Source organism: Nyctibius grandis, chromosome Z (assembly GCF_013368605.1).
Source record: "Nyctibius grandis isolate bNycGra1 chromosome Z, bNycGra1.pri, whole genome shotgun sequence".
In the NCBI taxonomy this organism is placed as follows: Eukaryota; Metazoa; Chordata; class Aves; order Nyctibiiformes; family Nyctibiidae; genus Nyctibius; species Nyctibius grandis.
This window is the reverse complement of record NC_090695.1, coordinates 40,896,121-40,915,905: the sequence shown is the minus strand read 5'-3', so window position 1 is coordinate 40,915,905 and position 19,785 is coordinate 40,896,121. Positions and strand designations below refer to the sequence as shown.

General features: G+C 42.0%; 2 protein-coding genes across 10 annotated transcripts in view; one reads left to right on the top strand and one right to left on the bottom strand.

The window, feature by feature from the left end:
* Positions 1-2,919: 2,919 nt before the first annotated feature.
* On the bottom strand, positions 2,920-12,662 carry NMRK1 (nicotinamide riboside kinase 1). 9 transcript variants are annotated; one of them, XM_068424037.1, is made up of 10 exons: positions 12,063-12,294; positions 10,232-10,316; positions 10,080-10,139; positions 9,560-9,650; positions 8,850-8,898; positions 7,448-7,619; positions 7,297-7,368; positions 6,166-6,272; positions 5,121-5,210; positions 2,920-4,740 (listed from the first exon to the last, which is right to left on the bottom strand). In XM_068424037.1, exons 3-10 carry the CDS (start codon positions 10,106-10,108, stop codon positions 4,721-4,723), a joined length of 630 nt encoding a protein of 209 aa, XP_068280138.1. In that variant the 5' UTR covers positions 10,109-10,139; positions 10,232-10,316; positions 12,063-12,294; the 3' UTR covers positions 2,920-4,720. The 9 variants fall into 9 exon arrangements, with proteins under 9 accessions (XP_068280138.1, XP_068280143.1, XP_068280137.1 ...); XM_068424042.1 differs by lacking the exons at positions 10,232-10,316; positions 12,063-12,294 and adding an exon at positions 12,586-12,662; XM_068424036.1 differs by lacking the exon at positions 10,232-10,316 and having other exon boundaries at positions 10,080-10,192.
* Positions 12,554-19,785, top strand: part of OSTF1 (osteoclast stimulating factor 1) — a 20,479-nt gene continuing 13,247 nt past the window's right edge. The window contains exon 1 of the mRNA XM_068424034.1: positions 12,554-12,726. Coding sequence (XP_068280135.1) covers positions 12,693-12,726 — 34 coding nt within the window. The 5' untranslated portion in view covers positions 12,554-12,692. The remainder of the gene's footprint in view (positions 12,727-19,785) is intronic.

The window sequence follows — 19,785 nt, the reverse complement described above, 5'->3', positions numbered from 1 at the left end:
AAACTTAGCTGAAAGGAGAAATGACCAAAAGGAAAATTGTTTCTGTTCTAATCCAAACCAGGACACCAAGGACACATTAAGTGTTTTCCTAAAGTAGAAAATACCTTGTAAGTGACAAAACCAACATCTGAATCAATTATATACAGTGTAAACCATTAGAAATTCAGGTTTTAGACTTAACTTTGAAGGTTAGAGAGGGAGCAATAGCTCTGCAAGTTGAAAAGTTTGTTCCTATATCAGTGTTTGACTACTATATCGTCATGTTCTTTTCGTTATTTTGACACATGAAGATCAAGAAATCGTCTTCTTGATGTCAAACTAATCCTGTAGTCGCATTTCTGTGCTTCTTATATATAAGCCATTAGCCCATTAGCCTTCTGTAGAACAACACTTCTATCATCACCGTGTTTCTAAACATATGCAAGACACTCAGCAAGGTTTCCTTCAGCTACGACAGCCTGAAGTTGCAGCCAGCAAAATGTGACACCGCTTCCAAAAAGACATCCTTTCTTCACAAAAGAACCACAGGCTTCTGTCCTGCAGCTCTCCCCAACCACTTCACAGCTAGCACAGCCCTTGCTGTCAAAAGGCATCTGCCAGGGGTAGGCTAGATTTGTCCATTCAGGGCCTGTACCACCTTCAAAGCAAAAGCATTCTACCAACACACCAACACTGTGGGGGAGGACGAGTTCTGTCAGCTTTTATAACAGCACCTGAAATACTTTATCTCCCAAAGACACTCAGAAGAGTTTATTGTCTTTTCCCACTAAGGTGAGTTGCTGTAGCAGCTGGCAAGAAGATGCACAATTTAGGCACCGCAGGTAAGCCTGGCCAGTTCAACTCACCTTAGTGCGAAAACACAGGACAAATCTAGTCTGCCCTGTCTGCTGCTTTTACTGTTCTTCAAGGGCGTAGTGTCAATGAATCTTCCCAATCCCTTTTGAACCTGCTGGTACTGTCTGCCTCCTATGGCTGTAAATCTCAGAAGCTCACTATTTATCTGCTGTGTGAAATATAATTGGTCAATCTGTTTTAAGTGAAGGAGGAGTGCCCCCTAAACTAGTATTTGTACAATTTGGTGAATACTAGTTCTGCATTCACTTGACTCACAAGTTTCAAGATTTTGTAAACCTTGACCTTTTTTCCCCCCAGTCTTCTCCTTTGCAGAATAAGGAGTCCCAGCATTTTTAGCCTGTCCTCACAAAGTGGCTGCTCCATTCCCTTGATCACATTAGTTGCCCTTCTTTTAACTCCACTATGGACTCCCTCCAGATGTAGAAACTGGAACTGCCCAATACTGAAAATGTGGGTCCACTGGTTCTACGTATGAGCAAAGTAGGACCACCGTCTGGTTCACAATACCCTTCCATAAGATGCCTACTTTGATGCAGCTCCATACTGTGGTGATGGTTTCAGAAGAACTGTCAAAGATCTCTGCCCTGAGATGTAACTACAAGTTGCTGAATCACAAGTTCAGTACCATGTATATTTTGATGAATGATTTACACCACAAATACGTAAGTCTATCCTGCAGCTCATTGACCCCTTTTACCCATGGAAATATCTCACAAAACTGAGCTCCTTGGCACTGTACCAACATTGGACTACTTGAGAAAGCTGGGTATCATCTGCAAACTTGGGTGATTTCATTGCTCATTCCCTTCTCTGAATCATGGCTAAACCTGCTGAATAAAATCATTCAGGGACTGCCAATACGGAGATTCTTCCTTCTCCTGAGAGGAGCCCATTGAGTCTTAACGCTTCACTTCGTATCTTTCTCAAATTTATAAAAGGATACCTTATGTTCCTCTGGAACCAGCATATCATTTTAAGTCATACTCACACATTTCTTCATGTAAGAAAATACTTCAAGTTTATTGAAGAGATACCATAAGCCTATAAGTTCTGTGAAGGGATGGGAAAAGCAACAACAAAAAATTTCCTCCCTTCACCATTGTATTGGGTTTGTGTGGCAAGGTTTTGGTAATGGGGAGGCTACAGAGGTGGCTTCTGTGAGAAGGTGCTAGAAGCTTCCCCCATGTTGGGCAGAGCATGGAGGACCCCATGCTGGAGCAGGTGGATGTGTCCTGAAGGAGGCTGTGGCCCTATGGAGAGCCTGTGCTGGAGCAGGCTGCTGGCAGGACCTGTGACCCTATGGAGAGGGGAGCCCATGCTGGAGCAGGTTTGCTGGCAGGACTTGTGACCCTGTGGGGGACCCATGATGGAGCAGTCTCTTCCTGAAGGACTGCATCCCATGGAAGGGATCCACACTGGAGCACTTTGTGAAGAACTGTGGCACATGGGAAGGACCCACATGGGAGAAGTTCACGGAGGACTGTCTCCCATGGGAGGGACCCCACACTGGAGCAAGGGAAGAGTGTGAGGAGGAAGGAGCAGCCGAGACGTGTGATGAACTGACCGCAACTCCCATTCCCTGCTCCCCTGTGCTGTTCAGGGGGAAGAAGTAGAGAAGCCAAGAGTGAAGCTGAGCCCAGGAAGAAGGGAGGGGTGGGGGGAAGGTGGTTTAAGATTTGTTCTTATTTCTCATTATCCTACTCAGGTGATAATTAGCAATAAATTAAACTAATTTCCCCAAGCCAAGTCTGTTTTGCCCATGATAGTAATTGCTGAGTGATCTCTCGCTGTCTTTATGTTGACCCATGAGCCTTTCGTTATATTTTCTCCCACTGTCCAGTTGAGGAAGGAGAGTTTAAAGTCTGACAGTACATCACTGCATTTGAGCAAAGGCAACTTGAAATATTTTTACAGCAAAATAATAATACAAAATAGTGTTTGGAATTACTTTGTCTTAAACACAGCTTTACACAGCTCTAATCTGTTTAAGACCTGCTTCTTATATACAGGTTTAGGACTCAACACTGTTAAAGCATTACATTTCAATCACCATGATCCGTTCAGCTGACACATAGTAAGTAACATAGTCCATCCTTTGCTTTTCATGTCTGTAGCTTCATTTTTATTCTGGCTGATAACAATGTAAGAGATTGTATAGAAAATGTAAGAGTTAATACATTACTTATTCAGCAACCAAAGATGATTCAACTTCCCAGTTTCCTAGTTTATCTAAATACATATACACAAATCCCATAACAAAGTTTTAACAGACATTTAACGTACCTGCTTTCTGAACACTTTAATGAGTATAATTTCAACCTGAGCTATGAAAATTAACAAGAATTATTTCTTCCTTCCTCCTCCCTGAAGTATGCATTTATTGTCTACTAGTCTATGCCAATTGTATGAGTACAAGTTGGGGACAGACCTGTTGAAGAGCAGCGTAGGGGAAAGGCACCTGGGGGTCCTAGTGGACAGCAGGATGACCATGAGCCAGCAGTGTGCCCTTGTGGCCAAGAAGGCCAATGGCAGCCTGGGGTGTATTAGAAGGGGTGTGGTTAGCAGGTCAAGAGAGGTTCTCCTCCCCCTCTACTCTGCCCTGGTGAGGCTGCATCTGGAATATTGTGTCCAGTTCTGGGCCCCTCAGTTCAAGAAGGACAGGGAACTGCTAGAGAGAGTCCAGCGCAGAGCCACGAAGATGATTGAGTGGAACATCTCCCTTATGAGGAGAGGCTGAGGGAGCTGGGTCTCTTTAGCTTGCAGAAGAGGAGACTGAGGGGTGACCTCATTAATGTTTATAAATATGTAAAGGGCAAGTGTCATGAGGATGGAGCCAGGCTCTTCTCAGTGACATCCATCGACAGGACAAGGGGCAATGGGTGCAAGCTAGAACACAGGAGGTTCCACATAAATATGAGGAAAAACTTCTTTACAGTGAGGGTAAGTGAACACGGGAACAGGCTGCCCAGAGAGGCTGTGGAGTCTCCTTTTCTGGAGACATTCAAAACCCGCCTGGACGCGTTCCTGTGTGATATGGTCTAGGTAATCCTGCTCCGGCAGGGGGATTGGACTAGATGATCTTTCGAGGTCCCTTCCAATCCCTAACTGTGATTCTGTGATCTCAATAACTGATCTTTGCACAATACATGTACTTAATCTTGCTAGCAATGAATCTGCATTCTCGCTGACATTTTATTCCCCCACCTTTTTCCAACAACTTGACTTCTCTTCAGGTTCATTTCGATTTTTTTAAATATCCATTCCCAACTGCTCCAAACAATACACAACATACAAGTCACTTGACAACCACCACAGAGGTATTTAGCAAGTCTAAGTAAGTTCAGTTACAATGCGTTTTGTAATAGCTTTAGTTCTGAATAAGTGGTGCAACAGCTTACACAATCTTAAACTTACTATTGCCACACATAGCTAGTTCCTCTAATCATGTTTATCAGTGATTAGAAGCTCGTAAAAGTTTTAGAGGTAATCACTGTCATTCCTATATGAACTTTTGAAATTGCATTCATCCATATTCAAATATGTTTATTAATCCAACACAACTGCATCTTTATAGTTTAGTTTTGTACATTAAAATATGTTTATATTCTTTAAAATGTACACATTCAATCAGATTTACAGATCAGCCAAAGCATGACATGAAGAAATTCTAAAGAATAATGCACCGTTGATACTACTCAACAATATCTGAGGCTTACAGAGTTAATAGTCACCATAAATCCACTTATGTTGTATGAACAAGTATTACGGATGTACACATAACATCTGCTCAGTTGGCTGGCTTGCCAAGTATGACAGTCTTGGGGTTTTCAATTCGTATCAAGTGGAACCCAGGCTTTCCACATTATCATGCTGTGCCGTGCTGATCTAAAATAAAAAGTACACCTTTAACCTGTAGTGTCATTTCTCTGTTTGCACATGACATCATTGTCTATTAGAAACTAATACCACCAATATATCTGCTTTCACTGATGTTTTGCCCCATATTCCTTCTGTTCCCTTTTTTTAAAAATTATTTTATCATTAGATAACAGTGGATTCACCTATTACTTCAGAACATCCAATTTCAAGGAACTTAAAGTTATAGCTTATGATGGCTTAGAGTACCAGGCAAACATGTAAAAGGACTGTAATACATATATATGGGGAGATACAGATCTTCCTTGCAGTATTTTCATATAAAAGGATTAGCTTCTTGTTAACTTGGAGTGGGATAAGAAGATTCAATTTCTGGTAAAATTACTTACTTCCTTCCCTCAGCTTTTTTAATTCCTGTATTATATCACTATACACATAGGATAAAAGCTCCTCCTGGGATTTTGTTCCATCCAAATAAACTAAGAAAGACAAAAGAAAAAGTTTTCATGAGTTCTACACCAGTTATCTGTAATAACAATTGGCAAAGTTTTCAGTATTCCTATGGGTGCAATAAGAAGAGATGAAAAAATAAAAAGCAAGAACAGTACCTCCCGTTTCTTCTCTCCCAAATTCATTTTACACGTTAAAAAACACCATAATGGAAAAGTATTCTAGTTAAGAATTAATTTACAAATTTTTGTGGTATAAAAGTCTCTATTATTCCAGCAATGGGATAATATGGCAGAAAGGTTCCTATGAAGTGGAAGACCTCAGGTTCTTCCTCAGCTTCAAGGCTTGAGCAAGTCAAAGAATGGCACTGCTGTTCCCATTCTCACTGCACAGCAAGAAGCGGTGCCCTAGGCTTCGTGTTGATGAAGCAGCCACCCAACTTCTCTTTCCTCTGGCCCCCACTCCAGAAGTAGGGAGTCCAAGAGCTGTACAAGTGTGAATATCACACAAGCTTGTGGCAGCACCCCATCAGCTGCCCAGCTTTGACACTTCTCATGCAAGACTGGTGACTGTAGTGTGTACAATCAGCACCTAGGAAGTATCTTCAGCTTATTACAAGACTTCAACACAGATTTCAATTCTGTCTGAAGAATTCTGCCAGTGCATCAGCTAGCATCGCAGAAGCTTCCTATTTAGCTGTATGCATGTATCCACACATGCACACACAAACTAGCTTGTTAAATGGACTTAGTCATCACAACATTTCTATTTTTAACTTCATAATTTTCGTTATTAGAAAAATCCCCAAAACCAAAACCCTATAGACTTGAAAAATAAACCAACAGAAGGTCCAAACCTACGGGCCAAGCACCATAAAAATATCTGAAGAAAAATCTATCCCATACAAAAAAACCCGCAACCCAAAAAAACTGCACAAGCACCACGTTTAAGCATTTTATAAGTTTAAAATTAAGGATACCGTACCAACGTTACTTCCATTCTCTTCCAATTCATTTTTATATTTCAGATACATAGGCCACACGTGTCCATCGAAGTACCCCGGTGTATCTGCTGGCTGATAGACTCTGGTGCTACATAAAAATATATTTGCTTTCCCATGCAAGTTTTACATTTTTCCCCTAGTGTCAGCTGGTTCAATAAAAGCATCTATCCAAAACAAAAACAGGCTGGCAGACTGCATAACTGATCGAAGAAAGTAGGTTCCTTTGTTTTAATAGAATCTCTGATATGAGCTCTTGCTAACTTATCTATTTCTGCCAATCAATTACATTTAACATGAAGTAAAAGGATTTTTTTTTAATTGAAAAAGGTATTATACACATAAATTAAGCTGTATTGAAAGTGTTATCAAAACAAATTACTTTTTTGCTTTTTTTAATTGGGTATACAGATTTCTCAAGTTTTAAATGACTAGTGGTTCTGTCTAGTCACTTCCAGCCTGGACACTAAAGTCCTTTAAAGGTGAGTCTAGTGGGAAACCAAGAAAGTGGAATCAACCGAAGCCAGTTGAATAGAGGATTTCTTCACTCAGCCAGCAGATTCTGACTTCGTGTACATGTATTGCTCCAAGCATACAGTATTGCTCCAAATTTGGAGGCAAGTCAGACACTGGCTCAATAATCTATATCAGATATATGATACAAATAATGCACAGTCTAAACGAAGCATGCACTAAAACCACCCATGAACATTGTTACTTTAACAATAATCATCATATAGTCGTATTCAACTACGGATAAGACTGTGTAGTATTTTTTTAACTGTTCCTCATTTTAAACATGGTTTAACTCCAATACGCAATCATTTATCTAAATAATTTATCTGGACAATAAAGTCTCTTTTCAGTGATCATAAAACATTTAACATTTTAATATCCCTGTGCTCTAAAATGCAAGCTCCTCCCTAACCCACGCATTTCTGCATGCTTTTGTTAATGTTGGTTAACTACCCACAGAGTCTTCCCTGGGAATCACAGAGGACAGATGATCTTAATAGCTTACATTTGGCAATCACCGAAGAAAAGTTGGTACAAAAGAACCACTCCGGGTTAGGGGGTGCTGTGACCCTCTGTGAGCAATAACTGAATAATCTTACCTCCTTCTCTTTTTGCACTCTTCATAAGGAAGGGTCAAAAAATATCTTCTATTCCATAGTTCATTAAGCGGCCTAAGATAATAATATATTTAGTTCCCTCTTCCTTTTTTAGGGTAGCTTTTATTATACCAGGTTACATATTACTGCTTACTCATAATTGTACAGTAGAAAGCCTTCAACAATCAAAATATAAATATCTTCTATATTTTTCAGATTGTCACATGTGTTATGCAGCTCTTCTGTCACAACACCTGAGCTTGCTGGGCTTTTCATCCAATTGCGAATACTTTTCACCATTTCATCCATATAGAGGGCATCAAGTTCTAGATGAAAACAGAAAGTTAGGCACCCCTTAAAAACAGAGAATAAAAAAAAATAAACAACCCTTAAGTACCCCTAGGTTAATCAGTAAGAATCAAACAATGTACATAAAAGTCTAAATGAAAGGGAAGGGAATTACCCCAAAGATTCTCTCTCACGCATATAAGTACTTCCATGTTTGCAACTGACGATACCCTGAAAAAAAAACCCTTTCCCCAGGACTGGAGCATTTCTGGTGAGTGTGGTCTCTATAAACTCTGTGGCACCAAAAAGTGTGTGAAGTCACTTCACAGCCTTTTCCTTGACTTGTTCTCCTATTCCACAAAACTCGTAAAAACTTGCTTACCGCCAAACCTCCACCCTTCTGTCAATTGTCACTGACACAGGTGAAGGGAGGGGGGGCTCAAAATTTTTTGCTTTGGGTTTTTATTGGGTTTCAGGTATTTGGAGCGTGGAGATGGATAGAATGGATTGAAAGGAGGATGGCATACAAAGCAAAACAGCACAACGTAGCTCCTGTGTTTGTCTGTAGACATGTAAGAACATATCGAGTAAGTACTGCATGTTAGAGAGAAATACATTTTGTGATCACCAAGTATCAACAGAGATGAGCTAATAATCAACTATTCACAACTCCATATGACCTGAACCAAAGCACTGGCCTCAAGTGGATCTGGATCTAGAACTTTATAAGACCAAATAGGCATATTGAGCCAGCATTAACCATGAGCTTCAAAACATTTGGTCTCTGTGTGAGATCTGACATGAAATAAAGGTGTCAGGATCAGACCCAAGTTTTGGCCAATTCAGAATATGACAATGAAAGAGACTCAATGCTGATATCCCATGAGTTCATTATCAAAGTGAAAAAAAAATCCATCATTACACAGAAAGCGATGAAGTTAAGTTTATGCCAATGCTGCAAGCCAAGACTTTCAACTGAACAGTATCATTTGCTACTGCACCAGATGCAACTGTAGAAATAGAGGAAAAGATTAAAAGGGAAAAGGAAAGGTCAAGCACTAGCATGAGCTATTTACTAATTCAGCAAGTTTTCTGATTTATCTCAGTGAGCTGAGAGAAACTGAGCAAAGGATTACTCTTAAACAACCATTTGTTTACTGCCTTGTTCAGAAGGGAAGAGGGGCAGGGGGTGGAGGGAAGAAGTGTTGAAGCTCAGCGCAACAGAGTTTCAGGACCATGTTCAAAAGCAATGCATCAAAGTTACTAACCATCATACAGCTTAAATCCACGTTCATCTGTTTCTACTTCAGACTCTGGCTGAAGGGGAGAAAAATTTGAGTATTTTCAAGGCTGCTTTTATGGCCACTTTCACAGATGCATACTCTTCAGTTGCAAACACAAGGGTTATACACCTTTGTATCCCAATTGATTAAATTTATCTTCAAAATGAAACTGCTGTATACAAATATTAAAATACAATATGAACACCTTATTTAATCTAGAACAACAAATTCTCCAAATCTTAAGTTCATTAAAGCTTTACGTCAGAAATAAGAACTGTTTCACCCCCCTTTACAAACAACTCTGTCGTCAATGCAAAAGTTGTTTTTCTGTTTTGATTTGGGAAACAAAGAACTACCTATTGCTGTATGGGTGTAGGGTTAACACAACAATATCATTAACTTCATTAGCACGAAGTATCTTGAAAAATGCATCCAACATACCCCCATTCCTTATTTTAAAAGGGCATCAAAGAAGACACTAAAATTCTTTTTGCTGAGTATACTCAGTGGTTTTGCCACTGAAAGTCCAGTTGTGACAGTGCTCATTTTATTTTTCTGTCTCATGTAGTTACTATTATTTTAAGCAGCATCGATTTTAAAAGTTAATCAATAGGAGAACTGAAAAGAAAAGAAATGATACTAAAATCTACTCAAGCCTACTTTTACCTATCAGGTCTTTCCATCAATACTGTTACCTTAAAGAAGTCATCTTGAGAGATTATATCACAGTTGGGAAGCATTTTCTTAAGCTTTTCTGCCAACGTTGTTTTCCCCCCATTTGTTACACTGAGTTAGAAAACATAGTAAAAACTGCATCAAGACAAAAATCTATCTTTTAAACATATGTACAAGCTCACACACACATTTCTATATAGTTAGGGTAAACCACAAAGACACAATTCAAAAACCTCCAAAAGTTTATTCATACATTAAATACTCTATACATCTAGAAATTTTCTGGCAGGTTCCAACAGCTTTCAGACAGTAAATCTAGCACTGCCTAGAAAGAGGTTAGAGAGAGGTGGTACCAGAGGTCTCCAGCAGAATCAGGAACAATTTCTTAAGAGTTACATGCCATAAAATAAGACAATTATGTGTGGTTATTTGCAATCTATTTTCAAAAGATATCCATTCATGAATAACAATGACATCACTTTATTCTGAAAGGAAGACCAGTCTTGAGCTGGAGAGGAAATTTAATTTGCTAATACTTACCCTCCAAGGCCAATAACCAATACTTCCATAGTTTGTTTTCTCCTCAGTTCTTCCTTTTCACTGTCAAAGACAGTAGCCAGTGAAAACTCTTAATCCAGCAACATGGAAAGCAGCTATTGTATTAAGAAATACCAATTATAGATAAGACTTACTTTTTGTCCTTTTATCCTTTTTTTCTTTCTTTTTGCAAAGCTATTGTCAGAACCTCAATTGCTTGTTCTAATGCTAACAAAAAGCCTGCAACATACATGCCACATCACAGATTTCAACGTTTTACCTTAGACAGTATCATAACCATTTGGGGGGAACTTTGAAAGACTCATTTCTATCAATATGAATACCACAGAAGTCCTTAAAGAAAAGCACAATTGCTAGCTCAAGCACTAATGGTATAAAAAAAAGACGAGGTAAACAGAAGCTGTGGTGGCGAAACAAATAAAAACCTTGAAAAAGAACCCAGTGATGTGCTGAGGAGAAAGACGTTTTAAAAATTTCATTAAAGGTTATACCAAAGAGGAGGAGCGAGGGGAAGAATGTTAGTTTGCAGCTGAATAAATTCTCTCCAGTTTACCATCCAGCTACCTGTGCCTGCAAAGGTATGGTGTATCAGGACAGGTAGTAGTGGGGCTGCTTCTCTTGGCAGCAGCACTAGTCTACAGCGTTCATCAAACCAGTTTAACATTTGTCAAACATCGCTCTCAGAGAGCACACACCAGTTAATAACTATTTAACCACACACAAAACCCCTGTTTTTCACCTGCTCTGTCCTCCTAGGTCACACTTAAGGAGGTAAGTCCTGTGACACCTAAGACCTGAAAGGACTGAGCAGGTAACACGGTCTCCCCTCCCCTACAAACAACTATCTGTACTATACTAGAAAAAAGACTGTTACGGGGCATCAGTATGAAAGCAAAACCACACTAGCCCTATTAAAATAAGTTTTAGACATATAAAGAGTCTGAAATAATCATATCCTTTTGCATTTAGTGCAATGACTGGAAGTTCAACTGTTTCAGAGGTCTGTGATGTGATCTTTGCATGGTTGCTTTATATGTTTTTTCTGTTCAGAAAAAAAAAAAAAAGACATACTGACCAGTCCAAGAGTCATCACCAGTATGATAGCGATTGGTCTGCAATGGTGCTGCATACCTACATCAGTTGGCACTGGCAAGTTGTATGTTAGCATATGAGGGTTTTCTAAGAATATTATAAATCTCAAGTTCAATGATACGTTGCATGCTTATGTATTGGCTATCTATTCAAAGAGTGCAAACAGATGATCTGTTCTCAGAAAGCGATGATACTCAGTCCATAAAAAAACAAAAACAAACCCCAATGCTCTTTTCTAAAAATCATCAGTAAGGTTTGTATTCCAGAGGATTAGCCTTTGTCCCACAAAAGACACTATGTAACAAACTAAATAAAATCTGGACACACCTGCTGAGCTTTGGACTCTAATTTACGTCATTGTCTACATGAAAGTTAATCCCAGTTTAAGGCAAAAAACATCAGGATGAAAAAGCCCACCAACTCTTCCTCCCCTCAAAGTAACGTGTAAAACAAATTGCAAAGGCATATTTGTCACCAATGTTGCAACACAGAAATCCCAGATTACTCTCCCTGGGCTCCGTTTGGCATCTTTAAACAGAACATAAACCCACTATAACGCTAGGATAGAACTGCTATCGCCGTATTTTTAACGGCACCGCGTGGCAGCGCCCCGGCACACGGCAGCAGCCGAAGCACGGTTCCTTCCAGGCACCACCAGAGCTCGGTGGGAAATGTCCCTCCCGGGCACCAGATCCGCACGCCGGGGCTGGCGGAGGGGCCGCGGGGAGCGCCCACCGCCTCAGAGACCCGCGCCTCTCGCAGCGGCTCGAGACGCCTCAGCGGCTCCGCTTACGGACACCGGGGGTACCCGGTGCGAACCCGTCTTGGCCGAAGGGCTGCCAGGCAGGCGGAGCCCCCACCCCTTACGCCCACCTATGGAGCTGTCCAAGGCGCGCTGACCGGGCTGGGGCAGCCGGGCACGAAGCGCCTGTCACACGGCCGGGATGGGGCACCTCGCCACCAACCGGTGCTGCTGGGGCACGGCACGGCACGGCACGGCACGGCACGGCACGGCACGGCACGGCACGGCACGGCACGGCACGGCACGGCACGGGCCACAGGTACCCGCCCGCACTCCCCAGGCCTCGCCGCCGCAAGCCGCTCCTGGGGCCTGAGCCTCGCCCCTTCACGCGCCCCGCCGCTGCCCCGCCCCAGCCGCGCGCCCCCATTGGCCGCCTCCTCAGGGCACTTCCTGTTCCCCTCGCCCCTTACTCCGGGGAGAGAGAGCGGAGGGGAGGGGCGGAGCCTCGGCGCGCGCGGGGATTGGCTGGGTCCCGCCCGGGGCTGGGGAAGCGCCTGCGGCCGCCACTGGAGAGCGCTGCAGGTAACACCCGCCCCTCCCTCTGCGCTTCCTTCCTCCTCCCACCCGCCGCCGCCGCACGCTACGCTTTGTTACCGGCAGCCCGGCGAGGGCTTGCGCCACCGCCCGCCCCGCGGGCCCGCTGGCAGGCAGCCGATCGCTGCTCCGCCGCTTCTCCGTCTGCGCTCGGGCCGGCCCCAGCCATGTCCAAGCCTCCACCTAAACCGGCGAAGCCAGGTAAGGGAGGGGCCCAGCAGCCCGACCCGCCGGCCCCCTGCCGCCCCACCGCCCCCCTGCCGCCCCACCGCCCGTGCCTGGCCGCACGGAGTCGGTGCGGGGCGCGGAGCAGCCCGCTGCCTGCTGACACGTGGGCGCTTTGGGAGTCAGGTCTGGGCTGTCAGAGCCGGGAGCCCGGACGGGGGGAGCGGGGCAGGGCCGCCTACCCCTGCCTTTCCCCGCCCCGCCGCCATTAATCTCCGCCCCGCTTGCGCGGTGCCGGGAGCCCAGGCCGCCCCTTCCGTGCCCCTGGCGCCAGTGGCCCCGCTGGAAGCGGTCGCGGAGCTGCCCATGGCACGCAGGCATCGTGTCTGGGCGGGATCCCGCGCCTGCTCCGGCTCGGGAGGAGGCTCGAGGGTGCCCCCGGGGCAGAGCCCTCGCCCGGCGGCGGGCCCGCCGTGCCGGGGGCATGCGCAGAGCCTCCCGGCCCCCGCCTTGGCGCTCTGAGTCGCAGTGCCCGTGACGCTTGGCGGGGTGGTGGGCCCAGCCGGCGGCTGCTGTCGAGGGGAAGCTTGCGTAGGCCGAACTGCGCAGGAAACCTTGTAGCCTGTTGAGAAACAGGCGTTGAGATACTCTGAGGTTTGCCCGGGGATTGTGTGGCTTCGCAATACATCGATGCATGCAAGCGCTTTTGTAGTTTAGTCCCATGATACGTTCTTATTTTTCTATGGCATCCACTGCTTTCCCTTGTAGGACTCCCAACGTGCCCTTTGACATTCTGGCGCAAATGTGCACATCGCCCTTTACTAGTGCATTTAGTCATCGATGCATCGGTATTTGCTCCTGCACCCTTTTCAGATAAATTTAGTGCAAAGTTAGTTTCAAACAATTAATCACAGATTTTTCTAAATATATGTTGAAAAACCATTGGGTTGCACAGTTTTAAACCTTGGAATAGAAATGGCATGTTTCAGGTAAAGATATATTCTTCTGTGAAAATTTAAGCCATTAGGTTTAGAGTTTTGTTTCTTCAAATCAGGAACTGATCTGGAAAATGCTGTTGCTGTTTATCATATCTGCATATCATCTCCCAGTATAAAAGGTTAAATTACTACTTTTAAGGTTAAAAATTCATTGTGAATGTAATTAAATAGATAAGACTAGTTGGTGTCTGCCAAAATACGATTATCTGATCCCTGAATACATCTGAATTTCAATATTTTTTGCACTTAGAATAGTATTTGAAATACTGGTATTTTTTTAGAAATAATTAAATATATAACCTAATTGATTATTTTAACTAGACAGCCTATAAAACAAGTTTTTAATTTGAAGTCAAGTAAGTGCAAACCTGCTTTAGACCATTTAAATCATCAGTCTTGACCTACCCACAGAAGGAAAATCTGTTAAAGCTCTCTGAATGTAGAGTTTCATCCTTGGAAGAATTTCCTCTGCCCTGCAGTTGCTAAGCCTCTTTGAAAACAGCTTACTTGAAATGAAAGACAGTAACAAGCATTGCTGTTGTGGACTCTCACTGAAAACCTGTACTGAGGTAATCTGCGGGCTTGTGAAAGGGTGTGGTGTTGCTCTTACCAGCCAAATATGTAAGAGGAGTACATTTTTTCCAGTGAAGTTGATAACTCAGTTTTCTGATTTGCAAAAAGATGAGTTAAATTTAACCTAAGATTTTTAAGGATTTAAAGGCTCTAGCCTGCCTAACCTGCAGGAGCTATCAGACTAACTCAAGACATGTTATGTCTAATACTACATGTCTCTCGCTAGTTTGCTTGATCTGATAAAGTGCAGACTGCCATCAAAAGGACAGGTTCTCTACGCCCTCCACCCCGCTGCCATTCCCTTTCCATTCTGTTTAGTGACGTGACAAGCTGGATCAGTGTTCTGACTTTTTATCATGTCTAATGAACTTGCTGAGCTGGTTTACCACATGAGTGCTTGACACAGCAAGACGAAATGGGTAAAAACAAATGGCTGAAGAAGGAAGAGGAAGAGAATAAGACTCTCTTGGTAGTGGCTTTCAGAGCTGACTAAGGCTAATGAGATTAATTTTGACAAATCCCTAACTTTTGAAGAGAGAAAGTATTATGGAGGCCGTTGTGTTAATTTTTTTCCAAGGCATTTTCAGGAACGGACTGTCTTCTAGCACACTCCAAAATATTTCTGTAGTTGTATGTCTGGCCTTGTTCTTCTGTAATATCAGTTATGCCTATGGTACTGTCATTGACTCTGTCAAGATTATAGATATTAAAATGTGCTAATTAAAGACAGATAAACATAGGAACTGCACGTGGTGAAATAGCTGCTACAGCAACCTTGTGCTGTCTCTTTTAGTGGCTTTTAGATTGCAGTTGGTGGAATGTGTCTTAGTGCATTTGGTCAAGCTGTGTTAATTTTTCTTCATTGACCACTATCAGGTATCCAGTCTATAAACCAGCGTATAACCTGTGTCATGGAACAGCAAACCTGCTTGCCTTGCTGCTGAATTGTTACAATTCAAGACAGATAGAAGAGATAACCAGACATTGGTTGCTGTAGTCCTTCCTGTTCAGGGTCAGGGGTGGGGGAAAGCTAGATAGGGATGGAAGGAGATATAGCAGGTGGCAGCGAAGTGAAAATATTTAGTGAAATAAATACTCATCCTTTATACAACAGTGAGTGTTCACTGTCCATCCCAAGGGTTTGGACAGTAGAGTTGGATGGCTAGACAGTGCTTTAAAAATGTGGGGAAAAAAAAGGATGTGCGAAGGGAGAAAAACTAGCTATAGCATTAAGTGTGGTTTTCTTCAGTACATGGGAGCGTTTTATCTGACAGAAAGCTCTTCTATTAATCCTGTGGCATGCACAGCACACTACGATTTCAGTTACAGAGAGATGGTTTTGACATCAGTGTATTTTGTATCATCTGATATGTTTGTCAACACTTGAGCTAGTATTTTGGGGTCTGTGGTTAGCCCTTGAGTAAGGGGTTGTGATTGTTTTTAGAGGCCTTAGAAGGCTTTTAATTTCTAGTGTTTTGAGACTTTTTTTTTTTTTTAAATGAGTGCCTGGCTTTGCTTTTCTCTTGGGGCTCTGTATTATTGTTTTCTAGCTGTATTTTCTATTTAAACTTGCTATTGAAGATACAAAGGAGTGGAGTGGGAGTTGAAAAGAGCAGAAACTTTCTTCTCTGTCAGCATTATGCAAGGGTAGGGTTTCTCCTCCATCTTTCAAAAATTCTGTTGATGTCTCAAACTACATTATTCTTTGCAGAGTTTGTAAACCTCTTAAACATTCTGTGTCAGATGTTAATCCTATTTACAAAAGTTACTTGTTAAGTCCTTTGAACTTGACAAGCTATATCTGCTTCTGCTAGTTATCTCCTTGAACAGTGCTCTCTGTCTGACTATGCATTTTTGATTAGAACATTGCATAGTGTGCAGCAACAGCTTTTGGGGAGATGAAAGTAGTATATTAATATTTTAAAGAAACCTTACTTTCCTATTCTCCAGATAGAGTAAGGTTTGATCCTGGCTTAGAGTCCACACAACATTTACATTTTATGGAGAAAGACCAGTCTTTGTCTGAAGGAAATTACAGTTTTAAATTATTCTTGAGAGGAAGGGAGGCAGGAGGAAACAAAACATACGTAACATAAAGGGTTACTACCTTAAAGTAGGTCTGTTGCCTTTGCAGCCACTAGTAGCTGTCACAGTTAAAACTAGGTTTCTGAACATAAATATTTAGTTTGAATCACAGTCAAGTTTACTTCACCTTAATTCTTACATAAAGTAGGAGCTGTGACAGTTAGCATTCACAGGAGCAGAACTGCATTGAGTCACTTGCCTAAGGTCTCAGCAGGAGGCTTAAATTTGGCTTAAGTGATGGTGGTTTGGGTTCTTTCTGTAGCCAAAGAAAGGTTTCTGTTAGCTAGGGAGATGTGAGCATGTGAATGTGGGGAGTTGTGCTGCAGTCATCAGCTCTAAGGGGAGAAAAACATCAGAGGAACAATTAAACATTTCCAAGTCCAATTTCAGTATGAATCTTAAACTTTAATTTCTGACCCCAAGCCCTCTTCTTACCGCAAGCTGTTCGGGCCACAAGCAAGCTTCCTACAAGTGAAGGCATTCAGTGTATTTGCAGAAGTAAAATTGGTAAGAAGTAGAATATTTCAGCATCAAACTGCCTGTCAAAATTAATTTGTGAAATTGTATTCCACATACATCTTCTGTGACAATATTCTTAATTCTGATTTTCTGTAAACAAATGCTATTTGTTCCTTCCACTCCAGCTATGGACTGGTGCAGTCCGTGATTGTTCCTGGGCTACCCCAGTTTGTTGTCTACACTGGCACCAGTCTACCCTTTGCATTCTTTTCAACATGTCCCTAAACAGATTCCTCGGCTTTTTTGTCTGTTTGTTTAATACACCCTCCTCCCTTCCTTCCCTCTGTTTTGCATGCCCTATGTTCACTTCCCCTTTCTATCGAGCACTACTTAAGAGTGGAAGATGGTTCTCTAAGCAGTGGGGACTCCACATTTTTCTGTCTCAGTTGTGGCAATCCTTAAATGCTATGTTTATTCTGTTGTGCCTCTGTGCAAGATCCTGTGAGCAAAATGCCAAAATAAAGCTGCACTCCTGTAAAACATATTTCCACTACTTTTGTTCCTGCTTGAAGGTCTGGGTATAAAGCACCTTATTTTCCAGTTCCTGAGAAGCCAGAGAAAAATGTTTCAGTCTGGCCATAATGTCCTTCTAATAAAATTGCTAAGAGACACGCAGATCATATCATGGACATCTCTTTGCTTACTAAAGCAAACTGCAAGCATATCACAAATTATTCTGATCTGCAGCTTACCTTTGATATTTTCAGTTGACCAAAAGATTGTGACTTCGAATTGCTGGTGTTGCCACATTGTGTAATTCCTCTGCACATTCTTATGCCAACATTGAGAAAACAAACACACTGTCCTTTTGCCACTGCGCTTTCTGTGAGATCAGGCAGAAGATGTGTCTCACTTCCTTCAGAGAAATTCATCTGAACCTGTATCAAAATTCATATTCCCAGTTACACATGTTCTGGGAGGAGACTTTAAAACCAGCATAGGCGCTGGAATATGCAAACTGCCCCTTTTCTTCCCCACATCCCAAATCTTATGCATATTTTCTCTTTTTGGTCCATTTGCTACAGGTGGGGATTCAAATTAGTTGTTTTCAATCAAATTGGTGCTAGAGAAATTCTCAACTGCTTCTGTGCAGCCTTATGGGAGCAAGGAGGAGGATGGCTGATGACAATTAGCCAGGATTAGTTTGAACCCTTACAGGAGTTGATAGACTTGAAGTTTTCTAATTTATCTGTAGATGACCATGACCAATTCTTACTTTCTAGAGCACAGAGATTATCCCTTTTTCTATATTACAGGCACCGATAGCATTTTATGACACTCAGTGAGTCTATCTGAAGTAAGTTAATTATTCTGATTTTTATGTTAGTCTAGAGCTGCTCACTCTAAATATAGCTAATGAAAAGGTGCTGCATCAGGATCAATATCTGATTTGTAGAACCTTGTTTGCATCAATGAGATTTGATTGTGTCTGTCTTTGGCAGGTGAAGCAGGGTGTGAAATGCTAGCAAAAGACTTGCATCAGTCCACTGTGGCCAAGCCTTGGTAGCTCCTTTGAGCATTGGCTTATTGCCATGATTATTTTCTTAACTAAAATAAATGGCTCTTGCATCACATACTTGGTTTTGGTTGAGGAAGTACTATAAATTGACAGCTAATGAAAGTGCTTTCCCTCCCTTTCCGTGCTGGAAGTTCAGCCTAACTCAAATATCTGAATAAGTAATGCCATGCAGGGATGGGTCCTTTTTTTTTTTCTTCTTTTTTTTTTTTCTTTAACGGGTGAAAGCAAATAAGAGGAAAGCGGAGAATGCTTTGGTGACATGCTGAGTAAAAGAGGGGATTTTAATGCTAGTGTCTGTGGTGGTATAGAGAAGCTGAGATGAAAGAACAGAAAGGAAGTGGAGGAGGAAAAAGCATCACTGTGAGAGAAACACTAACTCCTTGTTATGAAAACACTTAGCACTTCTTTGGAAACAGTCTTCTGTTAATGATTCTGCAATTAATTAAAAATAAACCTCAAAATTGCTAGGAGGAAACAAAAAGTTTATCGTCTTTTGAGGAAATGGTCTCTTTTTGTTACTTTGTATTACAAAACACAGGAGCGATCTTGTTTCAGTTCAGTGCATATCAGAACCTGCGTTTTTAAGCTGTTGTTATTGTTTAGCACCTCAGTTTCTTTTATGCACTTAGCTGGGAGAGGGTCATACTAGAAATCTGAATTGCCTGTTTCCTTTCCTGATAAAAGCAGAAGTTTATAGGAGAAGTTATCCAAAATAATTCGAAGAGTGTGAGGTCAGCCTGGCCTGATACAGGCATTTGTTTTATGTGGCTGGTTAGAGAGAATAGTTAATCTGACTCCTTTACCCTGTTGTGTTCATGAGAAGGGAGGGTTTTGCAAATTGTGGCTTGGGGAGTTTGTACACTAAGAATATTTGCATCTGTTTAGTATGTGTAATAAGTTATCTTTTTTATTTGTCAGATAGTTGTTTTGCAGATGTTTAATACAAATACCACGAGAAGGAAAAAGACAGCCTTGTGGCTAAAGTATGGGATTGCAAAGATCTATTTAGATTTGTCCCTGCACTTAGAGAAAGATTTGTTGTGGGACACATGACTGCACTGTGCCTCCATTTCCTTTGTTTTTAAAAGGGATACTCCCCTCGATAGCCATGCTGAGAATAAAGTCATTAATGTTTGCCTGGTGCCTTGAAATCTTAAAAATGTACATGCATCTTTTGTATTGTAGTTATTTTGTTCTCTAAAAGTATACGGTGGGGAGGTGCAGTCAGTCAACTTTGGTAAGTTCAGATCAGTGTTAATGTGTTAGTTCTCCATACTAAATGAATCTTACAACTTGGTTGATAGTGGAGAGATGGTAATAATGGGGAGCACAGGAGGTCCTCAGGCACTTTGTAATTTTTTGTTTATTCCAAAGGGCACATGCCAATGCAAGCTCTAAGTT

Excerpts from the sequence above, each read along its gene's own strand:
- NMRK1 (XM_068424042.1), bottom strand. The coding sequence starts at position 10,108 with ATGGAAGTATTGGTTATTGGCCTTGGAGG. Across the intron at positions 8,899-9,559 it reads CTCAAGATGACTTCTTTAAG|CCAGAGTCTGAAGTAGAAAC; the intron begins GTAACAGTATTG and ends TCTCCCCTTCAG. Across the intron at positions 4,741-5,120 it reads AAAAAAGCTGAGGGAAGGAA|ATCAGCACGGCACAGCATGA; the intron begins GTAAGTAATTTT and ends TTTTTATTTTAG.